Below are 19643 nucleotides of genomic sequence, written 5' to 3'. Positions count from 1 at the left end.
AATCACTGGAACGGACCCCTGGCGGCCACAGGCCACCCGTTTTCATATTTAGATGAATGTTATTAGAATAAATAAAATCTGTTTTAAAAGTGAATAATATATTGTTCAGATATTATCTTGTGATTTAAAAAAAAATCAAGATTAAAAATGTTTGCAAATAACAAATAACAGAAAAACAGGCCTTCAAAAAGGAAAACAGATCACAGCGCACTGGGTTTACTCTGGGCACCAGCAAGTGCTCCTTAAATGCAAAAGCACAACATAGCAAGAAATTTAAAAAGTTACGTGCCATTCACTTCTGACTGAAAGAAGAATCAGAACTAACCTGCTTCTTAGGTTTTTTCATTCTCCATGGTTCATTTTATTTTTCAACCTTATGTCTAAATTTTATCTTGCCATGTTTATTATATTATTATTAAAATATTATTTTATTGCTGCTATTGTTCTTGTACTATTTTACGGTGACCTTGAGGGTCTTAAAGTTACCTATAAATAAAATGTATTATTATTATTATTGTTAAACTGTAGCGCAGTAGTTGAGACTGTTATGCTGAAGTCACTATAAAATAATTGCATGCCAACCGAGTCCACGTGAATGTGTGTGTGTAGCCTCTGAGATACATCTTAATTCAGAATACAGTAAGCTTAAACTGTATGTGAGAACAGGAAAGGAAATATTTAAAGTGGAAGCTTTTTTTATTCATGAGAATGATTTTAGGTTTCTTAGATCTAAACACTATACAGTGAGTCACGTAAGACAAACAATAAAACACTATTAGAACAAAGGGGGCCCATCAGATATGATCAATAGGCAGATATTACACAAAGCTTGACACTTCCATAAATCCATCTACCATGTGTTGCAGATTGCTCAGACCTCCCTCTTCCCACACAACACGCCCCTTTCCAAAGGGGCACTAAGAGGATATCAAGCCAGCCAAGAGACACAACTGACAATCTCATGTCTAGCTGGGATCGTCTCCCTCCCTTTTGGCATGCCCAAATCCAAGGAGGACCCCTAGATTAGAAACCACATCCGCCTTCCTCTCAATTCTTACATTTTAAAAATTTCAACCTCACAGCAGAAATAATCATGTCTGCAGTCTGACAGAAACCAAGTCTCTACAGATATTTTCTTAAGAAGTGTTATACAGTGGGTAAATATTTTTAGAATGCCTTTGTTTTGTTAAGGAAGGTAGCCACTTTGAATAGTCAGCAGCTGTGTGCCAAGCTTTACCTCTGCTAATTACAGTTGGACAAACAATAAAACCTGCTGCCAGATGCAGAGAATCTGTTTGCTTCAGTTTTGGTGAGTTCAGTCTTAGTATTTGATAAGTCTGCTACTTAGTAGTTGCTAGCAGATGTGTGTGTTTAATGTTGCATCCATGCAGTTTATTGATGCACCTTATTAACCAAACATGCTAACATGCAATAACTTAGGCTTCCAGCCTCTTGTCCAAATATGGTCACTCCTGAAAACAAACCAAATATTCTGACAGCCAAAACATCCAGAAGTCAAAGGACGACGTACCTGTGACAACATCATTCTTTTAGATACAGTCTGTGTGCCAGACTGACAATGGAAATGGCAGTATTTGGCAATAAGCTGTATACACACCTTTGCTGGGTCCATGTGTAATTTCTTTTGGGAAGTCTGACAAATGGAGGGATTTACACATTAGAAAACCAACATGAAATGTGGTTACATCACTGATAAACTCACTGATGTCCCCCAGGTGAAAGGCTAACATTATCTAGCATAATTATAATTCATGTTTTCTCACTTTATAAAAGCAGCAGATATCCCACTAACAATAACAAAAACACAAGACCATCATTTCTTTATACATCAACCATAAAATGGATTTATTTCACCAGAGGTCCAAACATATTTTTGTGTTGCCCCAGGATGCATAGAAGATGTCAGTGTATCTTAAGAATTCAACTTCCGCTAACACAAACCAGTGTTTACAATCTAAATGTTCTTTTGCTCGACCATTGGTTTAATAATAAAGCCATGTGTAATTGGTGTTCATATATCAAAATGCTTCTGTCTAACTGGGACAATCTTACAATCGGCGTGAAAAAGAAAAAAAAAAAGAGAAGGAAGTGATAAAAGGAGTTGATTTAAAAAAAATAATTCCATCTTCATTTAAACAAATGGACAGGTGTGATTGTGGAGATGCGTAAAGAAGAGTAAGGCTACTGGTACAGGTTGGTTTGGAGAGAGAAAACTCCTTGATGTTTTGTTCCATCATCACCCATTTCTCTCCAACATGAATGTGTGGAGAGAAATGGAAACTTGTACAAAGCCACATCATCATGCGATAATAAACTGGCTTTGGCTATGTGATTCTGGTCTGTGCTGTTGAGACAGAATCAAAGTGAGAATCTGTCACGGTGTGGATCTGCCAAAGCACCGGCTACTGACAGCTGATGGGCTGAGTTAAGGTCTATAGAAAAAGAAAAGATGGGTTAATGGAAAACAAACAAATCTTTAGTGAACACCTTTATAACTAAACTGTCGTTCAGACTGCATCTTCAGGCTCCGACAGGCTCTTACATGAACTCTGTTCCAGTCTGGAAGATTTTTAGTTTCGTCCCCGTTACTGTCTTTCACAGACAGGGAGAGGGGGAGAATTTGGGGGGACAGGGCTGTGAAGCAGAGTGTTAAGTTTCACTTTAGAAAAACAAAACTGAGAAATTAGAAGTCCATACATAAGTCTGTTTTCTCTCCACCCTCGATAGGGCAGCAGGTTTCAAAGAGCTGCTTAGCCACGCCACAGGGAGAGGGAGGAGTGGAAGAGGGGGGAGGGCAGCTGGAGGAGGGGGACAGGGAGAGGGTTCAGGGGGTTGATCTTCCTCTCTCATCCTCACTTTAGCCGCTGGACGATTACAGCATTGAGGAGGTTGGCCTGCTGCAGCGTCTGGCTCTCATCCATCAGCTCCTTGTTGGGGAAGGTGGTCATCAGGACGAACTCTCTGGCAGCCATGGCGGGCCGGGCCGCCACCACAAAGTGTCGCAGGTCAGACACCCTGGGAGACACAAGGACACGGCAGGACAGGAAAAAAGGGTTATATGACAGGATGAAATCTGACAATGTTAGCTTCTACTCTTTGATACAGGACCGATTTCACCTTCTTCAATTATTTAGGCTGGTGGCACTGACCAAGCTAAATGTTGTCCGCAGACTCGTGTACCACAGTTTGTGTATCTGTTTCTTTCTCTCTTCTTTAAGAACATGGTTTGTGTTGGTGTAAAATCACAGTGTGTAGGGTTTATGAGACAGGAATTCACTGATTTACAACCCCCCAAACCTTGTGTCCCTAATAAGACACATGAAACAACACAATGTCTCTGCATTAACAATCTCAAGGACTGGTTGCATAACTGGGACCAAATATCTACAGATCTTGTCCTCTTCATATCCACGTCCAGCAGAAACACATGCAGCTTAAATTTTTTTTACCTGTGGGTATGGTTGAACTTTTGGACCAGCCTGCCACCATCGGCAAGTCTGATCTGAATGTTAGTGACGGGCTGGGAGGGGTCGAGGGTCACTGAGGCACTGGCTTGGGCCTCGTTGGCAGCTTGGTCCTGCTGGGAGGTGGGCGGAGCTGAAATCAACTCTGGTGTGGCGCTGGAGAGAAAGGCAAAAAAACCCAAACATGACCAAAGTGAACAGAGGTTATGAATGCAAAAAATACACAACGTATACTTTAACCCTAGAACCAAGTCCGCCAGAGCTTATATTATATTTTTACATGCTGTGGAGCCATTTTTGGGAGCATTTCAAGTTGCTATACATCAATACAACCATTACAGCCTAACCTTTAATAATATGCATGCATTAAGTGCATAGTAATTACATAAATTGCAAAAAAAGTGCAATAAACTACAAAAAAATTGAAAATCATTTTTGTTTTTTAACATATATTTCTAGTTAGAGAAATTTAAGAGGCTTATCCCTCAAAACTGTAAATACAAAAAAGTTGCACAAAATAGTTTCCCACCACAGGAAATTTATTTTGAGTGTCTTCATAGTTTTATTTTTGAAATACACCAATTTTTATACACTGCAGGAAAAACAAAAATAAATATTACAGTGCAAATTTGCAAAAAAGCAGCATCTGCATCAAAATAAACTATTTCCAGCAGTGCAATATGAGTCCTAAGCATCCCAGAAACAACACAGAAAGTCATAAAGTCAAACATAACTTTTAAAAACACCAGTATAGGCTCATGAGGCCTTGGTGGTAAAAAACTACATTTCCGCGAAAATGACGTCACTTCCGGTTTCGGGCAGGTCATGGCGGACATGCGATAGTTCGTGCTGATGGACGTAGGAAGTGTTATGAACAGCTGATCGGATCGGAAAAGCGTGTTTCTGGAATATTATGTTTTTGTTGCTGCAAGTGCTTTTTATGCAGTTTTTGCAAAGCTATATGTGGAAGGAAACTGTGACCGAGGACAAGCTGATGGCATAAGATGCAAGTACAACTCCTCTGGTTTCATATGCAAAAAAAATTACCGCGCTAGCTCACGTGGTTGCAGTGCCCGCTCTGACCGGTTTTAAAGGGTTAAATACATGAATGTCAACATCTGAAGAATAAAGTAGCTACTGATTTGGTTTGCAGTTATTTTCCAAACATGTGTCTGAAACACTTTAGTTTGGGTTTTGCTTTTCCATTTGCTGCTTGCTGATCGATTTTACTGGGGTTGTATTCAATCAAACATTTAACTATTCAAATTACATGCTCCTGCAGTCCCATGGACAGCAGATGATTTCATGGCCTGAGGAAAAGGTTTTCAGCTTGAGATTTTGTATCATTTTCAGATAATCACCGGCCTATAAATTGTACCACAACAATGCTCTGGAAAACTGATAAAAGTATCAAATATCCCCATCCACAAATAAATAAAGAAAATCAAATAGTGAGAATTTCCATATATTACAGACTTCTTATTTTATGTTAAAATCTCTCTTCAAACTTTTTTTTGTGATCAGCATTTTATTGATTTACAACAGGAATGGGGGTGGGGTGGGGGGTGGGGGTTACAGACATATACAGCACAACTGTATACTGCAGTAGCAAAGCAAACATTGGTGACAAGGCATGGGGACATGAAAGAAAAAACACAAAGTTACAACCACTTGCCTCTTCCAGGAGAAAACTTTGGATGAGAAGATTTTCCAAGCTTCGACAGTCGTGGGTCGAGCGTTATTTAATTTTGCTGTGGTATGTTCAAGATTAATGATACGGATAAGACATTGTATCCAGAATGATTCCATACAAATATCAGGACTGAACCAGTGCTTTGTAATTGTCTTCTTTGTACTTACCGTCAGCATGCAAGACTTATGCAGGTTATTAGTAACCTTGGAGTTTCTATGACCCATAGAAACCAGTAATTCATCCAGATGATTCATGATAACTTGAAAAACGAGGCAGACTGGTTCTCTGGCCTTTATATGAATGAAGCTTGCACTGAGCTCAGTCAGTGCTTTTTTAAAAACCATACAATAGAAACAATACAGCTACAATGTTAAATCAAACGTCATCCTCACCTCCCCAGCTTCTGTCCTTCACCTTCAAAGGCTTTGAAGGCCATCCTGGGCTTGGTAAAGTCCTCATCTCTGTGGTCCTCCATGTCTAGGTTGACTTGGCCCCCTCGAGACCGCTGTCTCAGCTCAAGAGGAATCTCCCTGTGGGATGAGGATGAACGGGTGAGTGTGGAACTAACATTCATCAGGACATAACACGAGCCGAAAAGCAAATTACTGAAATTGCAAACAAATAATAGATTTCAGCTAATCTCACCCTCTTCTGATCGCTTCAAGGAAGTTGGCATTTCCAGGATCATCGTAGCTTCTGAGTTCACCGTTATCCAGACTGAAACCGGTCTTCCACAGCTTAAGCACCACATGTACCTAACACACACACACACACACACACACACACACACACACACACACACACACACACACACACACAGGGATTATTCAATACAGATGCAATTTTCCTCACAGCCATTTTTTTAAAGGAACAAAATTAAAAAAGCAATACAATAAGTCACTAAACTGTCCGCTGTTGGCAGGTAATGGAAGCATGAATGGCTTCAACACGCACTTGACACTGGCACATTGACCTTCCACGTTTTGTTCTTTTGTGGTCTGATAGTCGTGAGCCTTGAATCCAGTTGGAGCTTTTCTGTGTAGAGTTTCCATGTTCACGTCACATCATGTGTCCACGCGACAGAGTCTTTGTGTTGTGTCGGCCATTAGTCTTCCTCTTGATTTTTGTAACTTGGCGCGTGTACGAGAGTACGATCTTGTCAGTTTTTACCATGATTCTAACAATATTCCAGTACAGAAGCCCAGAGACATTCAGATATACAGAGGGAGAGGCTGGAGTTGTTTGAAAAACTTGGCTACTGGTTGTGACTTCATCATCTCCTATAGCAGCACTTAGATGGCGATATTGTCTGAGTGGCGACACCTATTGTTCAGGAGAATACTGCAGTGTGTCTGTGAGACAAGGTTGTGGCGCTGAGCAAAGCGACCATTACAGCAGGAACACTGGCACTTTGAGACTGACAGACAGATTGGTGAGGAGTTGGCACTGAATGAGACGCTGTACCCACCCGTTGCTCTGAAGAGACCCGAGCTGTCCACTCACAATTCAATCTATGTTCCTAGCCTTAACTACAGTCACAAATTAGTTTTCTATAAAGGCTGGCTGGGTGGAGCAGAGGCGCAGCTCCTCCACAAAGGAAAGGGAGCCAGCTGAGATGGTTTGGGCCTCTGACTAGGATGCCTCCTGAAGGCCTCCTAGGTTAGGTGTATGATTTGCATTATTAATGCAGGACAGGACACAATGCAACTCTAAATATAGTCATTCTAACAAATCTAGCGGTGATTTCTTAGAATAACGCTCTAAAATCAGCTCCTTTTATTTCGTACTGTTGGTGCTGCTGAAACATGCATTTATATACTTTCAGGCAAACTGTGCTCTGCAGAGTGCATTCAGGCTTGATACATAATTGCAGCATATTTGCCACAGAGTGCCTGTAATAGTGCAACATCCCTGCAGGATTTGTCTGGTCTTAGTGGCTAAAGAGACCTCTACTCTCTCTCAGATTTATGAGCTACTTTTAGAGCCGATATACTTTTTGAAATACTCTCAGAACAACAACTTAAGTGCATCATGCCTTTCAGCACTGGTATGCTTTGTGAGATGGCCGTGAGTGCAGTTTATATAACAAAGCAACAAAACAAACATCTCGGTGTTATGTGACTCTACTCATGAGAACACTATTTAGGATTTGATTATTGATTAGTTGGATTCCTGGAACAGGACTGATCACCCTTCATCTGTTACTGTCTTGTTTTATTGCTATAAACGTAAGAGCCCCAGGCTTTGATTGACTGAAGTCTACCTTGGAGCAGATTCAGAAACACAGGACAGGAAACAATGCAAGAACTGAATTACCCACAAAAAGAAAGAAAATAATCTACACTCACATCCTGCTGCCTGTTGGAAGCGTGCCTCTCACCAGCCACATAAGCTGACTCCTCCTCAGGGGCTGCTCCTAGCCTGTAACCTCCGCCAACAAACGCCTAGAACAAAAAGTACAATCAGAACAGAGTAACTGATTTACAGACACAAAAGAAATTTGCTAACAGGAGCAACATAGAAGAGAAGGAGCCTGTCATGGACAGCTGTTCACAGTAGCTATACTTCACCTTAGCTTTGCTGGGCTCCCCCAGTCCTCTCCCGCTGCGGTCCAAAGGCACAGCTCCGTGTTCCTTCGCCCCCTTGAACAGATCCTCTACCACTTCATTGGAGCTCTTTTTCTTAGGAGGTCCCACAATCTGTTGCCCACTGCGCTCTGATCCTCCTGCAAAAAACCTGAGAGGGTGGGTATAGAGCTAGTTAGAAGTCTTTTATAAACAGAACAACAGACACTCTGGGGAAAGAGAGAGAACAGTGTTCTACAGGGTCGCATGTCACAGTGTGAGAGTGAGGATAATAAAGCCATAATTGCAAAATAAAAGTTGAAAAACAACAGTGTTTCTGTGCAAAACTAAAGTCCTTGTCCTTTGTGCCCAATAAAGACTGTTTACAGTGAGTCTCTTGTCCTGCTGATGGACAACTGGCCGCAGTAATCCTTGTTCTGTGCTGCAACCTTTATAAGCTTGGCACAGCACAGGATCTGGTCGGAGTGGTCCTCCAGCTCACAGGTGGTGTCCAGAGCAAAGGTACTGACCACTAGTAAAATAATTGCAATGTTGTCTGTTCTCTTGGAGGTATGACAAAAAAACTAAAAGTTTATTGGTGTATGCATAGTATGTGTGTTTATGTGTGTCTATGTGTGATTTTTAGGAGTAAGCTTATTTGGGTAGACTAAAAAACACATTTAGTGATTTATCTTTACTTTTTCATCCACCTGAGAACACAAGGCAACTGACTGATTATTCTACAGTTTCCTGGCTTTTATTTTGAAAGTCAACTTGCTGCTAACCAGCTAGCTCTGGTCTTTCCTGTCTATCCTTTTCCTTACAAACAGGCTAGTCAGGTAACTCCTACATCTTGGACTATAAAGTGTACATGGTTTTATTTAATAATTTGTAGGAGGACCACCACAGGAAAGACAAGTTCAGAATTTTTCAGACAGATCTCAACTGTGTATAGAAAACTGAATGAAGCCTTCATGGTGGATCTACAAGGGAAAAAAAACAATTCTGAAACCAACTGAGAAGAAGGGAGAAAAGTGTTTAGATCTAGAAACAATGAATGGACTACAGACCATTCAGTACAGCAACTGTATGAGTGAGAAAAGCAGCCATATGTTAGAACTTATTCAAGGGTGTTGGACAGGCTTCATGTGACAACCTGATAGAGTGGAAAGTTGTAATCAAAGCTAAAGGTAGAAACATTTAACAATCCCAAATTTAAAGCACTTTTCTCAAAGCTTTAAAGTTTTGATACATAATGAAGAAAATAGGCAAAAGAAAATGGAACATCTCTACTGAGAAGTCCTTTGCAGCGTATCAGCTGTTTGGACAAGAAAGAAATAAGATGAGCATACAGTTGCACTGGAGACAGGTGTCTGGGTAGCCAACTATGTGCACATTGTTCTAGTAGTCAGGCAGCAAGACAAACAATGTAACCGTATTTGAAAACTGTACAATCTACAGTGCTGCATTATATAATTCTTATGCATGTTAAAGTGTGTCGCCTGGATGGAAACAAACTTAAAAAGATAGACATGAAACGAAACTGACAACAGGTGCGCTGTGGAGGCAACAACAAGACAACAACAAAGAGGGAATGCTTTTGCAGACCGATGCTCTCTCCTTATCCCTCCTAACTGATTTTATTTTCTAAAGCTGGTGTCTCTGTCTAGTAGCATGTGACCGTACTGACAGCTCCTTAAGGTTGCACAGGTAGTCCTGCAGACTGACTTGTCAAGAAGTTCTCAAGAAATACGGCACCATTTTTACAACAGGTACTGTCTCATGCTACCATAGAGGATAATACTACTAACAAAAGGAAAACTACAGAAAACAATTAACATCAGAGGTAAAGAGAGAGCAGCTGCTGTAAAACCATTCCCTGGTCTTGTTGTTGTCTGTATACTGCACCTGTTGTGACTGTCATTTGCACCAAAGTCAGTAAAATGGATTCACAATGGTTTACACTTCCTAACGGGATCAACTGATATCCCTGAAGTTTAACTGACTTTGATTAATACAGCAATGTGTGAATGTCCCTTCACTCATTTTGAGCTGTGTACATATTGAAATAAAGACACTCCCCCTCCTCCAAACTATCCCAGAAGCCACTGTGCACTGAGAAACAGAACCAGAAGAAATGTTAATTATAAATGACATCATTACTGACTCTGGAATAAAATACTCTGTTCTTTAGCTCTATTTGCTTGGATGAAATGAAAAATGACTATGAAGGTTATCAGTACCCCTACACGGTCCCCTTAACAACTAGTCCGCTGCACTGATCCAGCAGCAGAATCTGTTGACACAGCAGGAAAGCGACCAGCTCCCAGAGAATGAGGTGTTACCAAAAATAGTTTGGTGCATTCTGGAACCACACCAGCTAGGTGTGACTTTGTACCATCCATCCACAGCTCAAACAGACAGCAACATCTGTCACACCCATTCTGAAAGGCCTCCGGCACAAAAAGGTATTCACCTCCTTTGCTCGTAATTATCTATTTGAGTATTATACCGAGACACACTGAAGCTTTTCTGTTACTCAGCCTAAGAGAGCTGTGGTCTTATTTCCACACACTCACTAAAGATAATAAACAGACAAGAGGGAAGTACACATACCTTTGGCCTTCCTCTTCATCACTCTCATCCTCTGCTTCATGCATTAGATCTCTGAAGGAGGTCACTCTGGGCTGACTACTGGACGATAAAATTGTATAAATACATGTACAAGTGTCCTGTACTTAGACAAAAACGTCCCTCTTATAATTGTACCATTACAGTGTGATTAAAACACTGACAGGCTGGATGGAGACTGTACCTGGGGCCTGCGGATCGGGACACCGAGGAGCCTCCCTCAGGCTGGGGAAGTGTCACTATGTCATCATCGGCTCCGTCTTCAAAGAAGCTGGCGAGTGCAAGCTGAGGATGCAAAACGAGCATGCAAATGTGACAGCACGAAGCAGACAGTAAGATAAAAATCTGACGAGCTCCAGATGCTACTGTACACCGCTCCGGTAACACGTCAGTCAAGAGCTCGCGTCAAACATTCTCGAGGATTAAGCGATTTAGCCACAGTTTCACTGACTTATTTTGTCTTTCTCTTTGTACACTGACGACGCTGGTACAGTGAAGAAACGGACCATGTCTGTGTTATCTTACAGTATCAGACCACGCAAATACTGTGGATATGCGTTTATTTCCCTACCCCCCCCCCCCCCCCCCCCCAAACACACACACACACGTTATTCTCCCATGGAGCAGCCCATACGATCAGGGGCAGGTGGCTACTAATAATAACCATTTTATTTAGCGTTGCATGCTAACGCTAGCTAGCATGAGTCAATAGGTTTACGGCAGACCAGCTTAGACAACACTTAATGGACAATCTTCTTTATGATAACACAGCAGTAGTTACTGCACGCGTGACGCTATAAGCTGACTAACCGCACGCGTGAATTGTTGCTGATGATAAGAAGCAGTCCGGCCATTGTCAAAGGGTGACTTGCACAAATTACCGGCAAAACCCGGCTAATGTTAGCCGTCGAGCTACTGGTCTGGCACATGCCCGGTAACCTGAGTTTCCTTCTTAGGGTCTTTCCTACAGTCCACCGCAGCTCCATGGAAGATCGCAGAAAAGCCATACCTGCAGATTCCAGCCGGCAGACTCCAGGAAAAAACGGGCCCTCTCCTCATCCACATCAGTAACAGCGACGAACTCCCTCACTGACTCCTCTTGGTTCGCCATTTTGATTCGCTCCTTCAATAACTCGTCCGCCTCCACCTGAGGAAACTAGCAACAGATGATGGTTCCTATCCTGTTACAAACCAGACAGGAAGCAAGTGTTAAACATATCACAGTCAAACAAGGTCCCATGTGGTTTTAAACTGTATTTTATTTTTTTCAACGAGTATCGACAGCTCTCATAATTTTGAACACAGTGTATTTTTTATAACAATTTCCTGCGTTGTTAACATAATGTTAACCACTTGGTGGCGACATACCCACAGGTTAAACTGAACAGTAACTCATTAGCGTTACACTGTGTAATGTTTGTTCCTGTGTATGGAGTGTTTTAAGTCATTACTTATTCCTCAAGGTAAAGAAGGTATATATATATATATATATATATATATATATATATATATATATATATATATATATATATATATATATATATATATATATATACATATATATATATATATACATATATATATATATATATATATATATATATATATATATATATATACATATATATATAGATAGATAGATAGATAGATAGATAGATAGATAGATAGATAGATAGATAGATATTATCCTTTTCAAACTTTGCTTCTGAACTAGGACAAAGAAGTCTATAAATTTGACTGCATTGGATTATACATTTTCATTTGGTTCAGTTCCAACTGGGGACACAAATCCCTTTTGGGGTTACATCAGAAAGAGTATCTGGTGTAAAGGCTGCCTGCTGGGCTGACCCCTTGTGACAAACGAGTTGCTGGGAGAGAGAAAGAGAAAAGATCACCTCTTATTTTAAACAGACTATAACAACTTTCTAGCTTTTCTTTAGACCCTGTCAGGGTTTTCATCTCATTTTGTCTCGTTAATCTGATTCCATTCCCACAAGCTCTGACACATCAATGTGGGAACTTCTAATGCCACCAGCAGATCGTAATCTGCATCTTATACCATTTTTCAGCCCCTATCTCTAGTTTATATTTTTATGCAAGTGCTCCGTGAAACAAATGCTGGCTGAAGTGTCAAACACCCTCACCTCTGCCAGAAGTGCTCCAGGAAACATGTTCCTCTGATTCCAGTATGAATGAGCATGGGTTGGTGGGGTTGTTTGTGCCATGTGCTCTTCGTTGTTTGATCTTCAAGGCTAATTAATCTGTAGTGAAGTGAGAAAACCCTGCTGTCACATTGGTGAAGCACGACACCCACCATCCCTCAACAGACGCAGACAAAAGATGGAGATAAATAAAGGAAGAATACAGTGAGGAAGTTTAAGAGGCTGTGATCATATAGTTTCCCCTTTGGATGTTTTTAGCTTCAGGCTCTGCGTAATGAGGCAACAGCACCCAGATTCAAAGCAAGAGAGGGAATGATATAAGGAAGAGAGTGAAGTGTAAACCTGCAAACCAATGGAGGAAAAACAAGAAAAATCACATGCACATGATGTATAAAGTGAAAAGGGAACAAGACCAGAAGTAGTTGTTATCATGTCCTAAAGCCTGTCACACACCAACACACATTAGAGTCAGCCTGAACCCATTTCACGGCTTGACATCAGTGAATCTTGCCTCAGGAAATCCTGAAGACGTGAGTGTTGATTTATGTGTGTGTTTATGGTCCCATGAGATTGGGGACTGATGTTGTCGAAGTGTAATGTTACAGTGAGCCTACAGTTGCAAAATGTTAGAAGTAGACGGCAGACTTTAGATGTCAGCTGAAGTTAACTGGAATGTCACTGGAAGCGTCTGATGGACTGACGGACAGAAAACGTGACCTCCTCCCCTCCTGTGAATAGTAAATACATAGTGAAATGTAAATAGTGTTTTCACCTTTAAGGTTCAGTGGGACTGGCACCACACTGATATACAAGAAAATTAAGGGTTTTAACGTGTTTCTAATGTTGTAAGAGATTATTTTTAAGACATGGTATTTGCCTAACCAAGTAGTTTTGGTGGTTAAACAGACTCCTCCTGGACAAGATTTCAATGTGTTTGTGTGTGTCATTCCCCGTTAGATGGTTTTAGGCTTTTATAGTGGAAAGATTATTTCAGCAACACTTGAGATAGTTAAGATAGATAGTAAGAGAACACACAACAAATATTACAAATGTGTGTCATACGCCAAAATAGTAGTGGACTCTAGAGCAGTGCAGACAAATTAAAAGTTTGAGAAATTTATTAAATAATGACAAAGAAATACTGGAGGAGATGTCAGCTACGAGACTTCCTGGGAACCGTTTGGCTTATGAGGACTGGAACCACTGAGAGAGAGGAAGAGGCAGGTTGGCTCAGGTTAACCTACACACAAGACTTCCACAGCACTGTCCCAGAGGGTTTTGCTTAATTCAATTCAATTTTATTTGTACAGCGCCAAATCACAACAACAGTCGCCTCAAGGCGCTTTATATTGTAAGGTAGACCCTACAATAATGCATACAGAGAAAAACCCAACAATCATATGACGCCCTATGAGCAGCACTTTGGCAACAGTGGGAAGGAAAAACTCCCTTTTAACAGGAAGAAACCTCCGGCAGAACCAGGATCAGGGAGGGGCGGCCATCTGCTGCGACTGGTTGGGGAGAGAGAAGGAAAACAGGATAAAAGACATGCTGTGGAAGAGAGACAGAGATTAATAACAAGTATGGCTGATCTGGGGAGGATACTTGGAAGGGAAGCACTGATCTGTTTTGTGCCAGGACAGACAGGTGAGTAGATGCAGTAATTCTCTGACGTAGGATTCCAAAGAGAATGGACCAGCTAGATGAGAACAGGTAAGTTGGGCCACACAAGGAACACTGGGAGACAAGGAAATTGAGACTTTAGTTTGAAGGTTTGTGAAAAAACAAGAAAGTCACAGAGGAGCTTGATGACCACTCTAAGGAGGCAGACAATCAGATACTGGATGCTGGAGCTGGACCTTAAGTGCTGAAAATAAGACTGACAAACAACAGTGTGGCGGATGAAAAACGGGACTCCATCCTCAAGCACATCATCACCTGCTTAACCCAACTTCCAACCTACTTGTTGAAAGTGGAATACCAAAACAGCAACTGGACCAGTGCAGGACCATGACTATATAATTGTTTAGCTGGAGGACTTTTTGGAGAAAATAAAAGATTTAGAGATTTGCTACCTGAAATGCATGTGTAATTTTTTATAATGACTACAATTCAGTAGCCTACTCTCTACTTAATTGTGGAATGGTAAATTGATGACCTTGCCTTAAAGGGGACATGAAACGCTATGCATATAAAGGCTAATTTACACCATTGAGCCCTACTCTCAAAAACTGAAATCGATGTAGCTCTGTAAAGTTTTAAGAACATGTTCAGCACCATCTTCTGTCAGTAAGAAATGTGGTTGGTTGCAGTTAATAGACTTACATTAGTTTATGTTAGCTAACTAGTGACAGAATCGGTAACTCAGGGGAAAATAAGGACACTATAACTGAAAATCTGTTTAAGGGGATCACATTTGTGCTGCAGCAATGAGTTTTATGCTAAGAAACAGAGGACACACTGTCCACTTTCACTGCCTGTCTCTGTAACTCTCTGTCTCAGTGGCTGTTCGCTGTTTGGCTAGTTGCACTCAAACAAGAAAATCCAGCTATTTGTTATGCAGTATATCCTCGGCTTCTTAGCATAAAACTCAAACACAAAACTGTTGCAACCAGGGACACCACAGAAGTGATCCCTTGAGCTGATTTTTGTTTGTAGTTTCCTTATTATTATTATTATTATTATTATTATTATTATTATTATTATTAATATTATTATTATTATTAATAATAATATTATTATTATTAATAATACTATTATTATTATTATTATTATTATTATTATTATTATTATTATTATTATCCAACAATATTCCAGTTCTAATCTAACATATATCAAATTTGTTGTTGGCTGTTTCTCCTGCTCCCACTCTTTATGCTAACTGATGCTACTCTCTCCTGGCTCCCCCTCGGCATACAATGCATAGTTATAAAAGTGGTATCAGTTTTTTCATATTTTCTACAAGAATGCTAAATATAGTATTTTTCTGAATTTAAAAGTATGTAAATTGTAGTTTTTTTAATGATGTATTTAACATTAGTAGATATGATTAGATAGTAGATAAGTTAGATATGATTTCAGGTTCTATTGTAATAAAGTTACCATAGGATTATAGTTTCTGTTCATATATGTGTAATAGCATGATAATCTTAATATTGTATCTCTCAGTTTTTCTTATTAGAGTTAAAAACAGCTTTCTATTATATTACACAGTAATTTAATTTTGAACTGCCTTCAGGAGGTTAGCATCCAGCAGAGCATTGAGAAAATGACAGCTTGTAAAAGAAAGCTGCTGTTTGAGGTTTGTTAGTCCAAGTGTACATAGAGGCCCCTAAACTTCCCTCCACCTCCCTGCCACTCACTCTTCTAAATCATGTACAAGTTGCACAATCGCAATTACCAGTGGTGTGATGCCATAAAAGAACCACAGCATAGAACAACTCAAGACTTAGTGAAGGTCTACAATCTTCAGGAGAGCACCAAATCATTTAAGTGATGGCTACTTTTGAAGACTATGCCATAGAAATTCAAGGATTTATTATACTTACCACTTAACTCTTGACTGGTACTAACTTGTATCAGTACATATTTCAATAATTCGTTGTGTTCCTGCTCTTTATTCATCCTCCACCTGCTTTAGTATTGTCAAGCATAGCAATATATCTCATTTGTCTTTAGGCAGGGAGTAGCTAATAGTAACAATTGCAGGCTAAAAGGTCAAGGCCTTGTGTTAACTGCCCTGTTAAAGGTCAGCAGAGTCACAAACAATTCATTCTGCAGAGAGGAATCCTGCAACAAAGGAAGCATATATGTGCAACAAGGTGATGCTGGGGATATGTAAAATAAATAAAAATCACTATAATTTCCAAAAAACTGGTAATTTCTCCTTTGATAGACACGTGTCATAAGCTTTTATTGTAATCTGATATTATGTGTAACACATTTTTTTAAAGTTTACTTTAAAAAAATTAAAAAACTTTACTTTAAAGTTTATTTTAAAAAATGTTCTAAAAACACTGGGATTCTGTATAAAATGTCAATAAAAACAAAATCTAAGGGTTAAAATCCATATTTTATTCATAATGAATCAGGGAAAACTGTCACTGTTTTCTATGTTCTCTGGTGAATAAAATATTTGCACATTTGTAGATCATTGTATTCTGTTTCCACAGCATGGCAACCCTATTGGAATTGAAGGCGTATCCATGTTATATTCTGTAATAACAAAGCAGAGGATTCTTGTACCCCTCTAAAAGTTAGTACACTTATATCGATGTCATCCCCAGCGGTGGTTTTTCATCTGTTGTAAGCACCAGTGCATTCACAGTGCCACACTGGTATTTCCCTTTGGGAGAATTTTTAATCCCAGCAGACAGACGTCATAGAAGTCCAGGTGAAGTCAGATCTAACAATGGCTGCCCTGAGGGTCTCTGTCAGCACGAGCTTTTCTTCCCACCTATCATGAGTCTAACCATAATTACAAACTGACAGAGCTATTTCTTAGAATCTGGCTAATACATTATTGGGATGTCACTGACATCATACACTAAAGTCACTGAGTGCTGGTGACTCAGGAACCATAGAAGTAGCACTTGTGGTTGTTACATGAACAAAAGTAGTGCTGCCACACAGACTGAACTACGTGCATCACTTTAAAGCAAAGCATTCCAACTCCTGCATTCAAAAATGGAACGACAATTTCAGAATATTTGATGTCTTGCACCATTTACATACATATTTGCTATGTTTTGGTTTCCTTCTTCTACGACTTTGTTAGCACATAGAGGTGCGTGGTTTCCAGAGTCATTATGTGAGAGTGCAAACAAAAAGGGGAAAAAAAGCGGACATACTGTTTGCTACAATACTTCATGCTAAAAACTAACCAAAAGCCTTTATAGGCTCATTTTTCAACGTCACCAACAGACATTAGATTTTAGCTGTAAATTATTGCAACAATAAATGTGTTCCAGCAGTGCTTACAACTTTTTTTTTAAGTCTCCCTAGAAAAAAGTCTGGTATGCTCAAACGATGTGTCCTTAATTTGTTTAAGTTTTGTCTATTTGTGTGTGTTTTGTCGTTGCACCGAGCTCTCGGGGCCTTCTTTGGATTTCTGGTGGACAGACATGCACAGGAGACTAGCCTTGCTCAGTATGTGTTAGATGATTGATAACATTTTTTCCACATCCACTTACAAGGTGCTAAGTATTATCCAAGTGATTGCGTTAAAGGATTTATGGATTTCCACTACTTTTTTAAAGAGAAGTTGCCAATGTGAACAAGATTTTCATTCTCCACCACTGAGTTTTCCCTTGAGTTTCATGGGCAGGGCGGATATCCACACATTATTATCTCCATTTTTTTGTTGTCTTTTTTCTGTCTTTTGCTTCTGCCCATGAGGCTGTGTAGCCTGCACAAGATAAACAGTTTGGTATCAGCAGGAAGAAGGAAAGAGGAAGGGCCTTATTATCTTCGTAGCCATTATATTGTTACTTTTTCCTCTTTCTCCACGGGTGCATCTCTGCATGTGCAGATACTTGAAAACTGCCTGTCTGTGCGTCCAAAAGACCAAAAACAGAGCCAGCTCCATTTTTATCTCCATGGCAGCAGACAATCACCTGATACAGTTGGCAGAACCGGGTCTGCAGGGACGAGACAGAAGCTTCTGACCTACATATGACAAGAAGTGTAAATTGCATTAGGTTAAAGGGTGTGCATATTGTAGCAGATCATAGAGTACATAAATCAGCGTACAGCAGCAGGGAGGTCACTCTGGCTGTAGGCACTGCAATGCTGTGAAGAGGGCCACTAAAAGGGATACAGTCCATTCTCTTATTACCCCAGCATGCAGTCATAAATCTGGCTGCCGCTCTCTCGACTGCCAGAGAGAGATTTACTACAGCCAGGATGCTTTCCTCTGCCTCCTCCTCCACTGTTTTCTCTATTCTTCCTTTATTTTCAAACCTTGTCTCTTCCTTTTTCCCTCTTCCCTTCCCTGACACCTTTTTCCTCCCTCAATTTCCTCTTTTTCATCCCCCACCCCCACCCCAGTGTCACCAAGGGTCAAACACCCGCTGCATCACATTGTAACTTGGGGACACACACTGACACAGCAGTGAACACGTTTTAATTAAACCCCACAGTGATTTACAGTTCACACAACAGCTGTAAAGCTGAAGGCTGCGACTGATGCAGAGTTCAAAAGAATATATATGTTGTTTATTAAATAGATTTATTTAATGTTGTTTCTGGTGCATTCTCAGGTCAGATTCTAAATCCACTGAATGTAACTGACTCAGGAGAATTAAGTGTTGAACAGCTCTCTCTATAGTGATGAAACAATGTATTATAGCTCACATTCAATACCTGCGTTCATGCAACCACCTTGAAATGTAAACACTTGTTGTAGAGATAAAATCCTTCTCTAAAAATGATCATGCAACTGCTTTTTAATGCTACTCTGTCGTGGATTCTATATGAGACTTTGCATAAGAGTGACACAGCTTCCATGTCTGAAAGGTGGAGCCATAAGTGCCTTATTATTAAATAAAAGACAATTTTCGTTTTTTAATTAATGGTCCTAAACAGAGAAGTTTAAGGCTGGCCCTGTGATTTCTTGTGGTTTCTCAGTCAGACCCCACACTCTCTTGTCAGGTCCACCTTCAAATGATCACAATGATGTCTGCAGCTTTTGAGTTCACTAAGGTGCTACACTAAGCAATAGGAGATGCCACAGTGACTACATTGATTTCTTGATTTACGGTTGAGATTATTTAGTACTACAAAGTAGTTATTCCGTTGTGATTATTTATACGGTAGATGAATGGAAAATGGTTCAGCCAACATTTTGTTGTTCTGATGTCTGCTAAAAAGAGAGAGCAGATTTCTCCTGTTTTGGCTTCCCTTCATTGGCTTCCTGTTAAATCCAGAATTGAATTCAAAATCCTGCTCCTCACATACAAGGTCTTAAATAATCAGGGCCCATCTTATCTTAATGACCTTGTAGTACCATATCACCCTATTAGAGCACTTCGCTCTCGCTCTGCAGGCCTACTTGTTGTTCCTAGAGTATTTAAAAGTAGAATGGGAGGGAGAGCCTTCAGTTTTCAGG

At 40.1% G+C, this 19643-nt stretch overlaps 1 protein-coding gene across 2 annotated transcripts; it reads right to left on the bottom strand.

Moving 5' to 3' along the window:
- Positions 1-709: 709 nt before the first annotated feature.
- Positions 710-11519, bottom strand: nsfl1c (NSFL1 (p97) cofactor (p47)). Of its 2 annotated transcripts, none has more exons than XM_006804041.3 (9): positions 11383-11519; positions 10558-10658; positions 10359-10436; positions 7749-7914; positions 7527-7622; positions 5824-5933; positions 5571-5708; positions 3471-3641; positions 710-3036 (listed from the first exon to the last, which is right to left on the bottom strand). In XM_006804041.3, exons 1-9 carry the CDS (start codon positions 11482-11484, stop codon positions 2874-2876), a joined length of 1125 nt encoding a protein of 374 aa, XP_006804104.1. In that variant the 5' UTR covers positions 11485-11519; the 3' UTR covers positions 710-2873. The 2 variants fall into 2 exon arrangements, with proteins under 2 accessions (XP_006804104.1, XP_006804105.1); XM_006804042.3 differs by having other exon boundaries at positions 10359-10433.
- Between the last annotated feature and the right edge of the window lie 8124 nt (positions 11520-19643).

The sequence above is a fragment of the Neolamprologus brichardi genome, chromosome 20 (assembly GCF_056152115.1).
Source record: "Neolamprologus brichardi isolate AB-2024 chromosome 20, ASM5615211v1, whole genome shotgun sequence".
Lineage (NCBI taxonomy): Eukaryota > Metazoa > Chordata > Actinopteri > Cichliformes > Cichlidae > Neolamprologus > Neolamprologus brichardi.
Note: the sequence above shows the minus strand (reverse complement) of the source record. Positions and strands in the feature narration are given on the sequence as shown.